This window comes from Trachypithecus francoisi, unplaced genomic scaffold (genome assembly GCF_009764315.1).
Source record: "Trachypithecus francoisi isolate TF-2019V2 unplaced genomic scaffold, Tfra_2.0 Contig01585, whole genome shotgun sequence".
NCBI lineage: Eukaryota > Metazoa > Chordata > Mammalia > Primates > Cercopithecidae > Trachypithecus > Trachypithecus francoisi.
This window is the reverse complement of record NW_022681444.1, coordinates 254,109-270,789: the sequence shown is the minus strand read 5'-3', so window position 1 is coordinate 270,789 and position 16,681 is coordinate 254,109. Positions and strand designations below refer to the sequence as shown.

General features: G+C 47.0%; 2 protein-coding genes across 2 annotated transcripts; both read right to left on the bottom strand.

Moving 5' to 3' along the window:
- Positions 1-2,965: 2,965 nt before the first annotated feature.
- On the bottom strand, positions 2,966-3,915 carry LOC117070765 (olfactory receptor 1K1). Its single transcript, XM_033190334.1, is given in 2 exon segments — positions 2,966-3,015; positions 3,018-3,915. Coding segments are annotated over 2 exon segments (948 nt in total).
- A 9,942-nt stretch (positions 3,916-13,857) lies between these two features.
- LOC117070761 (olfactory receptor 5C1) lies at positions 13,858-15,183 on the bottom strand. The gene has a single exon (XM_033190321.1). It carries the CDS (start codon positions 14,937-14,939, stop codon positions 13,914-13,916), a length of 1,026 nt encoding a protein of 341 aa, XP_033046212.1. The 5' UTR covers positions 14,940-15,183; the 3' UTR covers positions 13,858-13,913.
- Positions 15,184-16,681: the final 1,498 nt, after the last annotated feature.

The following is a 16,681-nucleotide window of genomic DNA, read 5'->3' as shown; positions in this document are numbered from 1 at the left end:
TGGGGTGGGGTGGGGTGGAACGGTGATCCAGGGAGTCATATGCCTGGAGACTGGGCTATTGCCGCTTCCACCATTCCCTTCTCCTCATTGTCCCTGGGTTGTCTGGTGGTATATTAAGCATCTAACCCAGTGCCTGGCACAGAGCAAGTGATCAATACATATTAATTAACTTGACTTGAGCGATGATTTATGGTGTGGAGGAAACAGCGTGATGCCGAGGACAGGAGAATTATAACTTAAATTGGCTGGCGGAAGGAACAAGGACAGGTCTCCTCACTTCTTTGAGAATCAGTTTCCTGATATCCAAAATAGGGTTTTGGCACTGGTGATTGTGAGACCTGGAAGAGCTTGTGCTTCTGGTCATGATTCTGTAGAAGGCACTGACCATGCTGAGGCAGAAGTAGCTTGCTGGTGGTCAGAGTCCAGGGACAGAAGCTACCCCATTGGCAGTGGGGACCAGTGAGAGTTCGCTGCCCCTTCAGTGATGCGGCCTGTTCTTTGGGCTGACGTCTGAGCAGGATGACTGGGGCAGGGCTGGTGGCCTGGGAGACAGGAGCACTAACAACCCCCGACTCTGCTGTACCCCTTTCCCTTTCCTGATGCAGATGACTCACCTGGAAGGAGATCATGAGACACACAAGGCCACAGCATGTCTCAGACATGTTCTCTGTGCTTGCTTCAAGGGACCTAGAGATGCCTCGGGCAAGGTCCCTGATGATTAGCAGCTGACTCCAAGCCATAGGGCAGGGCTGGTGGTGCCAGTGTTTCCAGGCACAAGTGAATGTGCATCATGGCCAGTGTGTTTTTGAAGCTTTAGAGAAGGCAGAGGGGAGGAAGCAGATCATGGGGACAGGGACAAGTTATTGACAGAGTAGCAAGGATCTGGCATCACAGCACAAACAAATAACCTGGGCGTGGGAGGGAGGAAGGGAGGCCGGGAAAGGATGGTCTCCGTGTCATGGCAGGGCCAGGCTTTGGGGCACTGGCAGGTTGAACAAGGAAGCCTGAAGGTTGCCACTGACTCTGTGTGATCTTGAGCAGGTCCCTTAACCACTCTGGGCCTCAGTTTCCCCATTTATAAAGGGAAGGTGTTGGGTTAGATCAGAGACCTTTCAAAGTGGGGGTGAGGAGAAGCATTGAAGGCAGATTCTGGGCCTTCTTTGACCCTCCCTCTTCTACACTGCATGGCTTCTCCCCCAACCTGTTTTATATATTGTGTTTCTATGTAAATAATGTGTTTTTTTTGGTGGTGTTGTTTTCTGTTTGTTTTGTTATGGATTTTTTTTTTTTTTTTTGGTTAAAGCTACCAGTCTAAAGACCTTTAAGGTCCCTTTTGATGTAAACAGCATAGTGCAGCAGCTCTGGGACTGGGCAGTGGCAGCTCACCTGTGTGATCTGGAAGGGGCTATTGCTAACCTGGCTCTAGAACCACTGTAGCTCTCTCTCCTTCTCTCCAGAGCACGGGAAAGGGAGTAGGAGTGGAGTTGGGACTGGGGATGGGGAAGTGGGTGCAGATTTCTTAGAGAAACATAGGCCTAAAAGCTCCCTCACAAACCTGTTTGGTAAAAACCTGGGCACCATGAAGCCCTTTCAGACCCCAGAATGTGTCTTTACTTGAGGCAGTGAACCTGCCCTGGTCTGAGACTTCTTCCTGCAAGTACTTCCTCTGAGGCACCAAAACCTGGGGCGTGGATTCTATGGGGCCCAGTAAAACACACCTGCATGACCTATGCGGCATAAGGGCTTGTTCTGGCTCCGACACTGACTAGGTTACCAGCTTTGGGCCTCAGTTTCCTCATCTTAAAGTGGTAATAAGAATATCCATGCTTTTTGTGGGTAAAAATAAGTGAAGTGCTGGCATACGATAAAGACTTATCCAATGCCTGTTCCATCTGCCCCAACACCTGTGCCTCCTCCTTCTCAGCTTTGCTTTGTTTGTTCATGACCGTGCATGTCCACAACGTGCTCCTTCTACAGAATGCCAGGTGTGGCAGAACAGGTGCCATGATAGCAAATAAAGGAAAGAACAAAGAATAAGAAGAACGGACTTCTAAATGCACGTTAGTAGGAACATAGAGTCATTTATTCATCTCAGATGTGCAGAGGGCCTCCTGTGTGCCACACTGAGCTCATTAGGAGGGGCCGGCCCTTCGCACTGGAATAGTGTGTGAATTTCTCTATTGCAGTCCCAGTTGAGAAGCCAATTTGAGAACACATGGACTGAAGAGAAAGTGCTCATTCGTACAAGGCACGTTCCACGGATGTCACACTCTCCTGGATTGCCCTTGGTCTGTAGGAAATGGTGGAATGTATTCTAACTGCCTAAGAGTGATCATTAGAAAAGCATGATGTGGCAGAAGGGGTCCAAGCTTTGCCTGCTAAGAATTGTATGAATTTGAGAAATCACTTCTTCTTTTCTTTCTTCTTCTTCTTTTTTTTTTTTGAGATGGAGTCTTGCTCTGTCGCCCAGGCTGTGGAGCTCAGTGGCACAATCTTGGCTCCCTTCAACCTTCATCTTTTGGGTTTAAGTGATTCTCTTGCCTCAGTCTCCCGAGTAGATGGGATTACAGTTGCATGCCAGCACGCTTGGCTAATTTTGGTATTTTTAGTAGAGACAGGGTTTCACCATGTTGGCCAGGCTGATCTCAAACTCCCGATCTCAGGTGATCCATCGCCTCAGCTTCTCAAAGTGCTGGGATTACAGGCGTGAGCTACTGCACCTGGCTGGAAAGTTACTGCTTATCTCTAAGCCCAAAGACAAATTTTCTTGTATGTAAAACAGGATCATAATATCTACATCCTGGGTGGCTGTGGGAATAAAATGAGATCAGGCAAGGATCTGCTTCCGGGCAAGTGCTCAGAAAATGACGGCTGTTATGATTTTTGAGCATAGCAGAGGACAGAGGGTTATGTTCAACAGTTGCCAGTGTGGGTGATGTGGTCTGTCCTCAGTGGGGTCCTGCCCTCAGGAGTCACTAGCTGAGATCCTTCGCCCAATGAGAAGGGCTCAGACTGCCCCTGTACATCGCGATTCTGGAGACTGTAGATGACGGGGTTCAGCATGGGGGTGACTACAGTGTACATGACAGTGGCCACACAGCCCTGCTCTGCCTCATATCGGGATGTGGACTGGAAGTAGACTGCAATGACTGTCCCATAGAAGAGGCTCACCACAGCCAGGTGGGAGCCACAGGTGGACACAGCCCAGAGCCTCCCGGAGGCTGAGGGCAGCTGCAGCACAGCAGCTGCGATGGCCCTATAGGAGGCGAGGATGAGCAGGAAGGGAGTGACCACCACCGCGGTGCCCTCGGTGAAGATGAGCAGCTGGATGTGGTGGGTGTCGGAGCACGAGAGCCTTAAGAGAGGCTGGTGGTCACAGAAGAAGTGGGGCACTTGGTGGGAAGCACAGAAGGACAAGCGAGCCATGAGCAGGATATGCAGGAGGGAGTGGACGTGGGACACCAGCCATGCCATCCCCACCAGAGCTGTGCACACTTCCCGGGACATCCTCGTGGCATAGTGGAGGGGGTGCTGGATGGCCACGTAGCAGTCATAGGTCATGGCGGCCAGGAGACAGCTATCAGTTACCCCCAGGGCAAAGAAGAAGTACATTTGGGTCAGGCAGCCGGCCAGCGAGATGGAGTGGTCATGGGCCAACAAGTTGGCCAACATCTTGGGCACAGTGACGGAGGTGAAGCAGAGGTCAGCGAAGGACATGTGGGCCAGCAGGAAGTACATGGGTGCATGAAGGGCTGGACTGACCCGGATGGCAGCCACAATGAGTCCATTACGCAGGAGGCCGACCACATACAAGAACAAGAACGGCACAAAGAGAGGCCGCTGCTGTCCAGGACTTGTTGTCAGTCCCAATAAAATGAATGGGGTTCCCTCTGAAGACTCATTGGCAGCCTCCATGGCAGGCTGGTTATTCACCTGGAACCTCAAGGGCTCCTTTGTATTGAAGGGTCATCCCCCTGATGTCTAAGGGAAAAGGTGAGGGGATCAATTGTGCAAGGCTTCCTGGCCATGGGAAAAAATCAAGAGTTTAGAGTCAGGTAGCCCTGATCCTTACGCACAGGTGTGACTGTGGGCAAGTCATTTCACCTCCCTGAAACTTCTTTGTTTCTGGGCCTTAGACTTTCAGTCTGCGAAATAAGAGAATCGAAGTAACTCATCTTCAAGATCACGTCCAACTTTGATAGTTTGTGATTTAAGCAAAAATAGAACAAAAGATATTGCACAAGATTTAGATCAGGGAAGGAGGAAAATATGAAAGAAAAGATGAAACTGAGAGAGGTTCGACACAGAAAGATCTGACCAGTGGACATTTATTTTGGAAAAGAAAGAATGAAACCAAACCAAGATGGAGGAGAGAAACATAAGAAAGAAACTCTAGAAAAAAAAAATCTGAAGAGCACATATGTTTACATTGAAATGAATATGAACCCACAACACCTAGACACAAATAGTGGAATTTTAGAACACTGGTAATGAAGAGGAGAATCCAGTACTTCCTAAGGGCATGGGGTACAATGAACTGATGATATCCATATAATTAGATTGCCATCGAGTGTTTCAATTCAACAGTAGATTATAGAACACAGTTTAACAATCTTCAAATTCTGAGAAAAAAAAATTTCGAACTTGGAATTCTCCACTAAGCAAAAATACTACTCAAGTGTGAGTAAAGAATACAGATATTTTCAGACTTAAAACACAAAACATGGCTGGGCGTGGTGGCTCACACCTGTAATCCCAGCACTTTGGGAGACTAAGGCAGGCAGATCACCTGAGGTCAGGAGTTCGAGACCAGCCTGGTGAAACCCCATCTCTATGTGGTGAAACCCCGTCTCTACTAAAACAACAACAACAACAACAACAACAACAAAAACACACAAAAATTAGCCAGGTGTGGTGTCACGCCCTTGTAATCCCAGCTACTGAGGCAGGAGAATATCTTGAACCCGGGAGGCGGGGGTTGCAGTGAACTGAGATTGTGCCACTGCACTCCAGCCTGGGTGACAGAGCGAGACTCCATCACACACACACACACACACACACACACACACACACACACACACAGCAAGAGAATTTGAATGACTCCTCATATCCCTGAAAACTTTCCCCATGAAATCAAACACTTTCCAAGCAAGCACCAGGCAGATGCACATCACAGTGTGAGAAACTCGTGTGGACAGGTGGACACATCTGCCCAGGCATAGCAACTTGACTCTTAAGGACAGAGGCAACTTGTTTTCAATGTCTCAGTTTTTTTCCTGTCTGAACTTCATTGCAGAAATCGGGCAATTCTCTAAGAAGGGAATTGAAGTAACTGAGAGGAATTTTAGGGCACAGTTTTGTGGAAGACTATATTGAAACCACCTTTGCAGGGAAATTATCTTTTAATTTATTTCCACATCTTTCTCTATTAAAAAACCGTCAAATGAAGGACCTCCCTACCCTATTGTATTCCTTTTTTTTTTTTTCTCCTTTGGTTAAGAAGAATCTCTGGTGTTGGCTTCCTCTAAAGCATCTTTTCTTAAGCCCCTAATTCTTTCTCACTTTCCGAGAGAGGAATAGGATCAGGATGATTGGGCAGGATGGAAGGGGAAGTCTATTTATAGAATTGCTTTTGGGAAGTGGACCTGCTCTGACCTGTGTCTAAATTGGCCCCAATAAACGTTCAAATATACAAAGGTGTTTGTAGAAACATTCAAATGTAGTTGCAAACACACATGCAGGCACGCAGATATGTGCATCCTCAAGCTGGTCTCTGCAAATACATAGGCACAATCAGTCATGTACAGAAATGTGGAGCCAGCACATGCATTCACAGCAAAGTAGGCAGACAACCATCACCTCAGGATTCAAAGGCCAAGATCATTGTACACCTACACACATGGCCAAATGCAATCACAAAATGGCACTAAGGCCAGAGGGTGACAATCATTCACACACTCCTGTTGATGGAGACATAGCGCCATGCTCAGCTGCTGTGACCCATCAAGCACATTCGTGTTCTCACTGACTGCCTACTGTGTGTGAGCACTCTACCCCGTGCCCATCCATGCATGCTCAGGCACACCCAATCCCCTCATTGATCATACAGTCACATCTTTGCACATAGCCTCACAGCTTCACATACACGGCTGCACTCACGTAGGCTCATGGTGGATCACGGCAGATATGTGCCACGCTAAACGGGCATATGCACATACACACTGCCTCCTACCCCCTACAATGAAACCATTGTGCAGTGATGGTAATATACAATCACAGCCTTGCAAACAACACATACTCTTATACTGACACATATGACTTGTGCAGACAGTCACACACAGGAAGACAGATCTGCACACTCTGCAGCCTGGACCCTTGTCCCCAAGTGTACCCTCTTGGTTCTGCACATCACAGGAAGGAACAGCTGCAGGGCCCAGGAGTGGCTTGACACTGGAGGGTCTGAGGAAGGAATGATTGGCCATGCTTATGGGGTTTAGAGCCCTGGGAGCACCTTAGCTTTTCCCCAGAGGCAACAACCTCTTCTCGTGGCCTTCATCCCTGGGGAACAAGGTAGCTTGACTGTGGGGTTTGTTATCCTTCCTTTCTAGGGACCAGTTTGATGGAGGAGGAGGTAATTGGTGCCACCTCTAACTCAGGGGATGTTCAGGAGCCCTGTGTACTGCAAAGCTGCTGCTCCTCAGCCCCTGTCTTGTGAAGATGAGAGAGAAGGGTCAAGTTGACCTCTCAGCCCCAAGTAGAGTGACCTGGGGATTCCAGGTTTGCAGCTGTAGCTTCTGGAGCCAACCCTCCTCTCACCTCACCTGTCACTGTCACCTCTTGGTGGCTTCTTGTAGGATGTGTGGAGTGTGGGAGGAATTGTGCCCCTGGTGACTGTGGCAATCACAACTACTATCAACGATCTCAATTTGTAGAGCTGTGTTTGTGAGAGCGATTGTGTCTCTGTGCAACTCAATTTGTCCATGAGCTCGGTTGTGTGTCCCAGTGTGCAGCTGCATCTGTGTCTGTGTGCGTGCCAGACCTATGACAGTGTTTCTTTAACAAGGAATTTTTTTTTTAAAAAAATTTTCTTTAAGTTCTGGGATACATGTGCAGAACGTGCAGGTTTGTTATGTAGGTATATATGTGCCATGGTGGTTTGCTGCACCTATCAACCTGTCATCTACATTAGGTATTTCTCCTAATGTTATCCTTCCCCTACCCCACCACTCCCAACAGGCCCCAGTGTGTGATGTTTCCCTCCCTATATCCATGTATTCTCATTGTTCAACTCCCACTTATGAGTGAGAACATGCGGTGTTTAGTTTTCTGTTTCTGTGGTAGTTTGCTGAGAATGATGGCTTCCAACTTCATCCATGTCCCCGCATGGGACATGAACTCATTCTTTTTTTATGGCTGCATAGTATTCCATGGTGTATATGTGCCACATTTTCTTTATCCAGTCTATCATTGATGGGCATTTGCTATTGTAAATAGTGCTGCAATAAACATACTTGTGCATGTGTCTGTATAGTAGAATGATTTATAATCCTTTGGGTATATACCCAGTAATGGGATTGCTGGGTCAAATAGTATTTCTGGTTAGATCCTTGAAGAATTGCCACACTGACTTCCACAATGGTTGAATTAATTAACATTCCGTCCAACGGTGTAAAAGTGGTCTTATTTCTCCACATCCTCGCCAGCATCTGTTGTTCCCTGACTTTTTTTTTTTTTTTTGAAATGGAGTCTTGCTCTGTCACTCAGGCTGGAATGCAGTGGCACGATCTTGGGTCACTGCAATCTCCACCTCCCGGGCTCAAGCAGTTCTCTGCCTCAGCTCCCAAGTAGCTGGGATTACAGGGCCTCACCACCGTGCCTGGCTAATTTTTGTATTTTTAGTAGAGATGGGGTTTCACCATCTTGGCCAGGCTGGTCTTGAACTCCTGGCCACGTGATCTACCCACCTTGGCCTCCCAAAGTGCAGGGATTACAGGCGTAAGCCACCACGCCCAGCTGTTTCCTGACTTTTTAATGATTGCCATTCTAACTGGTGTGAGATGGTATCTCTTTGTGGTTTTGATTTGCATTTCTGTAATGACCAGTGATAATGAGCATTTTTTCATATGTTTGTTGGGTGTATAAATTTCTTCTTTTGAGAAGTGTCTGTTAATATCCGTTGCCCACTTTTTGATGGGGTTGTTTGTTTTTTTCTTGTAAATTTGTTTAAGTTCCTTGTAGATTCTGGATATTAGTCCTTTGTCAGATGGGTAGATTGCAAAAATTTTCTCCCATTCTGTAGGCTGCCTGTTCACTCTGATGATAGTTTCTTTTACTGTGCAGAAGCTCTTTAGTTTGATTAGGTCCCCTTTGTCAATTTTGGCTTTTGTTGTTGTTGTTTTTGGTGTTTTAGTCATGAAGTCTTTGCCCATGCCTATGTCCTGAATGGTGTTGCCTCGGTTTTCTTCTAGGGTTTTTATGGTTTTGGGTTTTACATTTAAGTCTTTAATCCACCTTCAGTTAATTTTTGTATAAGGAGTAAGGAAGGGGTCCAGTTTCAGTTTTCTGCCTATGGCTAACCAGTTCTGCCAGCACCATTTATTTAATAGGGAATCCTTTCCCCATTGCTTGTTTTTGTCAGGTTTGTTGAAGATTGGATGGTTGTAAATGTGTGGTGTTATTTCTGAGGTCTCTGTTCTGTTCCATTGGTCTATATATCTGTTTTGGTACCAATACCATGCTGTTTTGGTTACTGTAGCCTTGTAGCATAGTTTGAAGTCAGGTAGCGTGATGTCTCCAGCTTTGTTCTTTTTGCCTAGGATTGTCTTGACTGTACAGGCTCTTTTTTGGTTCCATATAAAATTATAGTAGTTTTTTCTAATTCTGTGAAGAAAGTCACTGGTAGCTTGTTAGGAATAGCATTGAATCTATAAATTACTTTGGGCAGTATGGCCATTTTCACAATATTGATTCTTTCTATCCATGAGCATGGAATGTTTTTCCATTTGTTTGTGTTCTCTCTTATTTCTGGTGAGGAATATTTCTAATAGGACATTAGGTCTTTATTGAAGCAGTATGTGTTTCTGGGTGTGTACTGCAGTATGAGGGAAGTGAACCTGTATGTACCATTCCAGGTGGGAATAGCTTTACATAACACTGTTGGAATAACCAGAAAGAATGATTCTGAATATATAAATTTCCAATGACTTGCTATTGTCTCTTAAATAAAGTCTAAATTTTCTACCTAATATTGAAGCCATGGAGTGTTCTTCTCATTCCCTAATTTTCAATCTTCAAACTTCCCTCTACTTTCCTAGCATACCCCCTCAAGTCAGTTAAATTGGTCTCCTTAGAGTCTTCCGCTTATTATACTTACTCCTCATGCCCCTGGTGCAATTGCCACTTCCCCTCAATTTCCACCCATGTTGCAGGGCCCAACTTATTTTGTGCAATGAGTGCCCCAGTCTTCCCCATCTTCCTGTCCTCACTGCCTGCTTTGGTAAGTGGTGTTGAAGGGAAATGCTTTATCAGAATTGGGCACATTCTTATGGGCATCTCACTTTAGGAGGGGTGATTTATCTCTCTTCCTTCATTCTCCAGGTTGGGCTCTGTTACTGTCTTACAATCCTTTCCCCTTCCCTCTTGTTTGTTTTCTTATCTATCAAGTAGGCCCAGTATAATAGCCTGAAACTTGATATTTCTTTTAGCTGATTTCTAGGATTTATGTAATTATTGTATCTGGCTGCTCCATGGATGCTAAATATGTGGAAGGAGCCATGGCCATCCTGTAGGGCAAAGGTGATGGGAGGGGCCTTATCCCTCTGGAAACTTTTCCACTGATTGTGGCAGCTGCTGTATGTCATGAGAGCCTAAGAACCCACAATAAAGAGAAAGGATCATAGAGGAGATCTTTGAGTCTAAATGTTAAATTTGGGGTAAGCCTTACATTCGCAGTCCTCAGGTTGCCAACTCTTTTGACAATGCCTCCAATTTTTGTCATGGCACCTGAGTTGCTATGGTGATAGGAGGCAAGAGGAGTTGGGGAACTGGGAGAGGATGATTGAGTCTTGTGATGAGAGAAGGGGTTTTATTTTATCTAAGTCTTTTCAAAATGTGCTGAATTTGGGAATTTTACCTTTTCTCTCAAGATGCTGCTTCATCAGGAAATGGGGTGACCAATTATCTCAATTTGCCCAGGACTGAGGGTGTCTTGGGACATGGGACTTGGAGTTTTAAAACTGGGACTGTTTGGCAGGTGCGGTGGCTCATGCCTGTAATCCCAGCACTTTGGGAGGCCAAGGCGGGTGGATCACGAGGTCAGGAGATCCAGACCATCCTGACTAACACTGTGAAACCTTGTCTCTACTAAAAATACAAAAAATTAGCTGGGCGTGGTGGCAGGTGCCTGTAATCCCAGCTACTCGGGAGGCTGAGGCAGGAGAAAGGCGTGAACCTGGGAGGCAGAACTTGCAGTGAGCTGAGATTGCGCCACTGCACTCCAGCCTGGGTGATAGAGTGAGACTCCATCTCAAAACAACAACAGCAACAACAACAACAACAAAACAAAAACAAAAACAAAAACAAAACTGGTACTGTTCTGGGAAAACTGGGGTGAGTCAGGAAACCTGTAAAGTTCTGTAAGGTTTGAGGAGACAGTCTTGTCCACATTCTTCTCTTTATTAGCCTGGGACCTCCAAGAATGCCATAGTTACCAAGAGGGAGGGTCTTGGTCCTGGCAACAAGGGGCATCTTCTTCCCAGGGAGCCAGGTCGAAGCCTTCAGTTTTCCTGCAGTCTACGTGCCAGGTGGTTGATTTCTCCTTGAAGGGAGAGTGTAGAGGGGCAAGGCCAGCACCTGGCTGGGGCCCGAGGAAGAGACTCCATGGGCAGCCTATTGGGTGAAGCATTGTTTGAGTCCCATACCTTTCCCACCCCTGGCCTCACCTCAGCCATAATCAGGGGAACTGGAGGGAGGATCAGGTAGAAGCTGACACGTAAATCTGACTATGCTTCACCTCTTCTTGGAGGCTCTTGCCTGTAACTCTTAGGGTCCATTCCTGTCTGCTTCTGCAGAGAGAGACTTCCCAGGGAGAATGCAGTGCCTTGGGACTTGCCTATGTGTAAAAGAATCATGGAGACAAAAGAAGTCTGTCAAAATTGTGAACTCTGGGTGAATAAAACTCCTAAGAGCTCTGGGTCTGGGAGATCCTCCATGACTCAAGGCTTGGGGCAGTGTAGTTACTGTTGCCCAAGGGGTCAGGGTTATGGCATTCTCTCTCCAACTCCAACCCTACCTCAGTGCTGGAATCTTAACACCAAACAGTCATGATATTAATCCTACCCAACCACATGCAAATTCAGGCATGCTTATAACTCTTAAAGAAACTGAAATTCACCAACAACCAACCCCCACCCTTAGGCTTTAAGTAACATTATTTATAACCCCAACTAAATCTTAAAGTGACCACAAGCATGCCAATTTGATACCTAAAATACTGTTATGCCTAAATTTCATCTGGTTCTGATCCCAGCTTACCTGTAATAATAACCAGACTGTGACTTAAACTTACCACAAACATTACCCATACACCAACTTAAGTCTAATATGAACTAAACTCTAACTCCAATTTAATTGAGCAATACAAATGAAATCTGAACTCCAGTCTTATTTAGTCTCCCATTCTAACACTAGCCCTAAAATAATTGTAATATTTCTAGTAAGATTTATCCAAATTCTTATTTATTTATTTATTTATTTACATGGAGTGTCACTCTGTCAACCTGGCTGGAGTGCACTGGTATGATCTTGGCTCACTGCAGCCTCTCCCTCCTGGGTTCAAGTGATTCTCCTGCCTCAGTCTCCTGAGTGACTGGGATTACAGGCATGTACCACCATGCCTGGCTAATTTTTTTGTATTTTTAGTAGAGAAAGGGTTTCACCATGTTGCTCAGTCTGGTCTTGAACTCCTGACCTCAAATGATCTGCTTGCCTCAGCCTCCCAAAATGTTGGGATTACAGGCTTGAGCCACCGCACCCAGCCCAAACTCTTAAATTTATCCAAATCTATTACTAATAACAACTAGCCCAAATTATAAAGTTTACATAATTGTAATTCAATCATAAATTTACCTGATCATTTCTTAATTCTCCCTAACCCTAATCCTAACCTACCCTAACTGAACCCCATCCTTAGCCATAGCCTGAGACCTAATCTTAACCTTATTCTAACCATTCAATCCTGATCCTTTCCTAACTTCTATCATAAGCCTGAACTAGTCTAACCTTGGCCAAATTCAAACCCATCTGTTGGGAGTTTAAAAGTGACTTGTGCATGTTCTGGCTATTAAGCCATTTTCCTGAGACATGGATTACATGGACCACGGGGGACAGATGTTTCCCTCTTCCGATTTAGTCCCATTCTTTGGTCTAAGTGGATCCTGAAGATGTTCTCCTGGGGCTGAGGAGGGCAGGTGCAGACACACTGGCCATGAAGAAGCTTCAAAGGTCAAGAATCTAGGAGCACTTGGAGCTAACATAGCTCTCACTTGGTGCTTCTGGGGATTAGCCTCTTATAAGTACAGGTAGAAAATAAGCCTGTATTCCTTTACCTGGTAACGTCTAGGAACTTTCATATTATTACTATTTTGAGATAGGGACTTTTATATTATTACTATTTTGAGATAGGGTCTTGCTCTGTTACCCAGGCTGGAGTGCAGTGGCACAAGTCAGCCTCGACCTCCTGGGCTCAAGTGATTCTCCTGCCGCAGCCTCCCGAGTGGCTGGGACTACAGGCATGCACTATCACGCCTGGCTAATTTATTATTTTATTATTGTTATTATTTTTTTGAGACGGAGTCTTGCTCTGTAGCCCAGGCTGGAGTGCAGTGGTGCGATCTCGGCTCACTGCAAGCTCCACCTCCCGGGTTCACGCCATTCTCCTGCCTCAACCTCCCAAGTAGCTGGGACTACAGGCGCCTGCCACCATGCCCGGCTAATTTTCTTTTTTTGTATTTTTAGTAGAGACGGGGTTTCACCGTGTTAGACAGGATGGTCTTGGTCTCCTGACCTTGTGATCCACCCACCTCGGCCTCCCAAAGTGCTGGGATTACAGGTATTATTATTTTTAACTTTTAAGTTCAGGGGTAGTACATGTGCAGGATGTGCAGGTTTGTCACACCGGTAAATGTGTGTCATGGGGGTTGGTTACACAGATTATTTTATTACCCAGATATTAAGCCTAGTATCCACTAGTTATTTTTTGTTTTTTGCTTCTCTCTCTCCTCCTACCCTCCACCCTCCAATAAGCCCCAGTGTGTGTTGTTCCCTCTATATGTCCACGTGTTCTCATCATTTAGCTCCCACTTATAAGTGAGAACATGTGGTGTTTGGTTTTCTGATCCTGCATTAGTTTGCTGAGGATAATGGTCTCCAGCTCCATCCATGTCCCTGCAAAGGATATTGTCTCCTTCTTTTTTATGGCTGCATAGTATGCCATCATGCCCAGCTTATTTTTAACAATTTTTTTTTTTTTTTTTTTTTTTTGTAGAGATGGGGTCTCCCTGTGTTGTCCAGACTGGTCTTGAATTCCTGCTTCGGCCTCCCAAAGTGCTGGGGTTACAGGCGTGAGGCACTGTACCCTGCTGAACGTTTATGTTTTGAATGTTGAAGAACCTGAGGCAGTGCAACAGCAACATTAACCTGGTCTAGGGTCTGGCTCTAGGTCTAGCCCCAGATGAACCCCAAGTCTTTTTCTCCCTGCTATAAGCTTTCATTTCCCCCTTTACTGTCCCTTAAACAATGACATGAGACATCCAAGCCAGAGGAGCATCCCATCTTTACCGACAGTGAGGGGCCAGAAAGAGGCCCCGACCTCCTCATCCCCTCATAGTCAGACCTACCCAGCCTCCCTGGACCAATCACTGGGGCCCCTGCCCTGGACTGCGGAATCGGCTCCAGGTCTGCCTGAGGGCCTCCTTGACCTCCTTGTTGCGGAGGCTATAGATGAGCGGGTTGAGAGCCGGGATGACCAGGGTGTAGAACACAGAGGACATCTTGTCAGTGTCCAGGGCATAGCTGGAGCTGGGACGCAGGTACATGAAAATGAGTGTCCCGTACATCATGGCCACGGCTGTGAGGTGCAAGCAGCAAGTGGAGGCTGCTCGCTGACGGCCCTCGACCGAGCGCATGCGGATCACAGCCCCAGCAATGAAGCCATAAGACACTGTGATAGCTAACACCGTGGCTGTCTGGATGAAGCCACAGATGGCGAAGAGAAGGAGTTCATTGAGACTGGTGTCACTGCAGGAGATGGCCAGCAGTGGAGGGATATCACAGAAGAAGCTATTGATCTCCCAGGAGCGGCAGAAGGTCAGGCGGAAGGTGAGGGTTGTGTGAACAAAGGCGCTCACTGCCCCACCCAGGCCTGATACCCCCAGCAAGGCCAGGCATAGACGCTGCGACATAGCTGTTGTATAGAAAAGTGGGTTTCTGATGGCCACGTAGCGGTCATAGGCCATGGCTGCCAGCAAGCAACACTCGGTGTCAGCCAGACCTGCAAAGACAAACATCTGGAGGGCACAGGCTGTGTAAGGGATAGTGGCTTGGGGCAGCAGCAGGTCCACTAGCATCTTGGGGCCGATGGCGGAGGAATAGCAGGCATCCAGCAGGCAGAGGTTGGCCAGGAAGAAGTACATAAGTGTGTGGAGCCAGGCATCCATGCGGATTAGCAGCACCATGCCCGTGTTTCCCAGCAGGCTCACCAAGTAGACAGGCAGGCAGGTCAGGAAGAGGGCCACACGCACGTCCCAGCGATTCGTGATGCCCAGGAGGATGAATTCAGCAGGGGCAACTGCAGCCCTGGTGAGGTTCTCTGAGTTCATCCTACTGGACAGAGACTGAGAAGAGGCAAAGCAGGAGGGAGATAAGAGAAAGGTCAAGGTCATGGCCAGGGAGAAAAAAGCGGCCTGTACTGCGAGTTCGGTAGGCTTGGGTTTCAGCCCACCTGTGCAACAAAATTGCTATGTGACCTTGGGCAAGCCACGTAACCTCTCAAAACCTGTTTCTAACCCTTAGAAGTCATTGCAGCAGCCTTTCTTTGTTTTTGAGATGGAGTTTCGCTCTTGTTACCCAGGCTGGAGTGCACAGGCACAATCTCAGCTCACCACAACCTCCACCTTCTGGGTTCAAGGGATTCTCCTGCCTCAGCCTCCTGAGTAGCTGGGATGACAGGCATGCGCCACCATGACCGGCTAATTTTTTTTTTTTTTTTTTTTTTTTTTTTTTGTTGAGACGGAGTCTCGCTCTGTCGCCCGGGCTGGAGTGCAGTGGCCAGATCTCAGCTCACTGCAAGCTCCGCCTCCCGGGTTTACGCCATTCTCCTGCCTCAGCCTCCGGAGTAGCTGGGACTACAGGTGCCCGCCACCTCGCCCGGCTAGTTTTTTTTTTTTTTTTTAGTAGAGACGGGGTTTCACCGTGTTAGCCAGGATGGTCTCGATCTCCTGACCTCGTGATCCGCCTGTCTCGGCCTCCCAAAGTGCTGGGACTACAGGCTTGAGCCACCGTGCCCGGCCTAATTTTGTATTTTTAGTAGAGACGGAGTTTCTCCATGTTGGTCAGGCTGGTCTCGAACTCCCAACTTCAGGTGATCCTCCCACCTTGGCCTCCCAAAGTGCTGGGATTACAGGCGTGAGCCACTGTGCCCCGCCCATCTTTTTTTTTTTTTTTTTTTGAGATGGAGTCTTGTTTTGTCACCCAGGTTGGAGTGCAGTGGCTCAATCTTGGCTCATTGCAACCTCCGCCTCCTGGGTTCAAGTGATTCTCCTACCCCAGCCTCCCGGGTAGCTGGGACTACAGGCGCCTGCCACCATGCTGGCTAATTTTTGTATTTTTAAAGTAGAAACAGGGTTTCACCATGTTGGTGGCCAGGCTGGTCTTCCACTCCTGATCTCAAGTGATCTGCCCACCCCCGGCTTCCCAAAGTGTTGGGATTACAGGTGTGAGCTCCACCTGGCCTTCTTCTTTTTTTTTTTTTTTTTAAAGAGACACAAGGCCTCGCTATGTTGTTCAGGCTGAACTAGAGTTCCTGAGCTTAAGTGATCCTCCTCCCACCTCAGCCTCCCAAGCAGCTGGGATTATAGGCATGCTCCACCACACCCACAGGAGTCTTGTCCCTCTTATTCACTTTTGTGTCTACAGCACTGAGAGCATTGCCTAGCACACAGCTGGTGCTCAGAAAAGATTTGATAAATGAATGAATGGGATGATATTTCATGTCCAGTGAATGATTGAAAACTTTGTGACTGTATATGCATTCTCCTCTCCAGTTTTCCAGGTAAGAAAAGAGACAGTGGAATGAGCAGAAATAATCTTCAGATCCAAGGGGCACCTGGCCATGGGGTTTGAGGTTTGCTAGGAGGGACATCTTTCCTTTGGAGTAAGATGGGAGAAAGGAGTAGCCTGGTGTCTTGGGAAAACAGTGGGGAGTAGAAAGAACAGAGAATGTGAATATATTCCTGAGCTGAATTCTTGGCCTCTCTGAGCCTCAATGTTCTCATCGGTATAATGGGGGGAAGCTGCAAGGATTCGATGAGATAATGCATATAAAGCTTCTCACACAGGGCCTAGCACTCACAGGCATTTAACAAAGGCCCTGTGAATGGAAATGAATTGAGCTGAATGCTTTGGC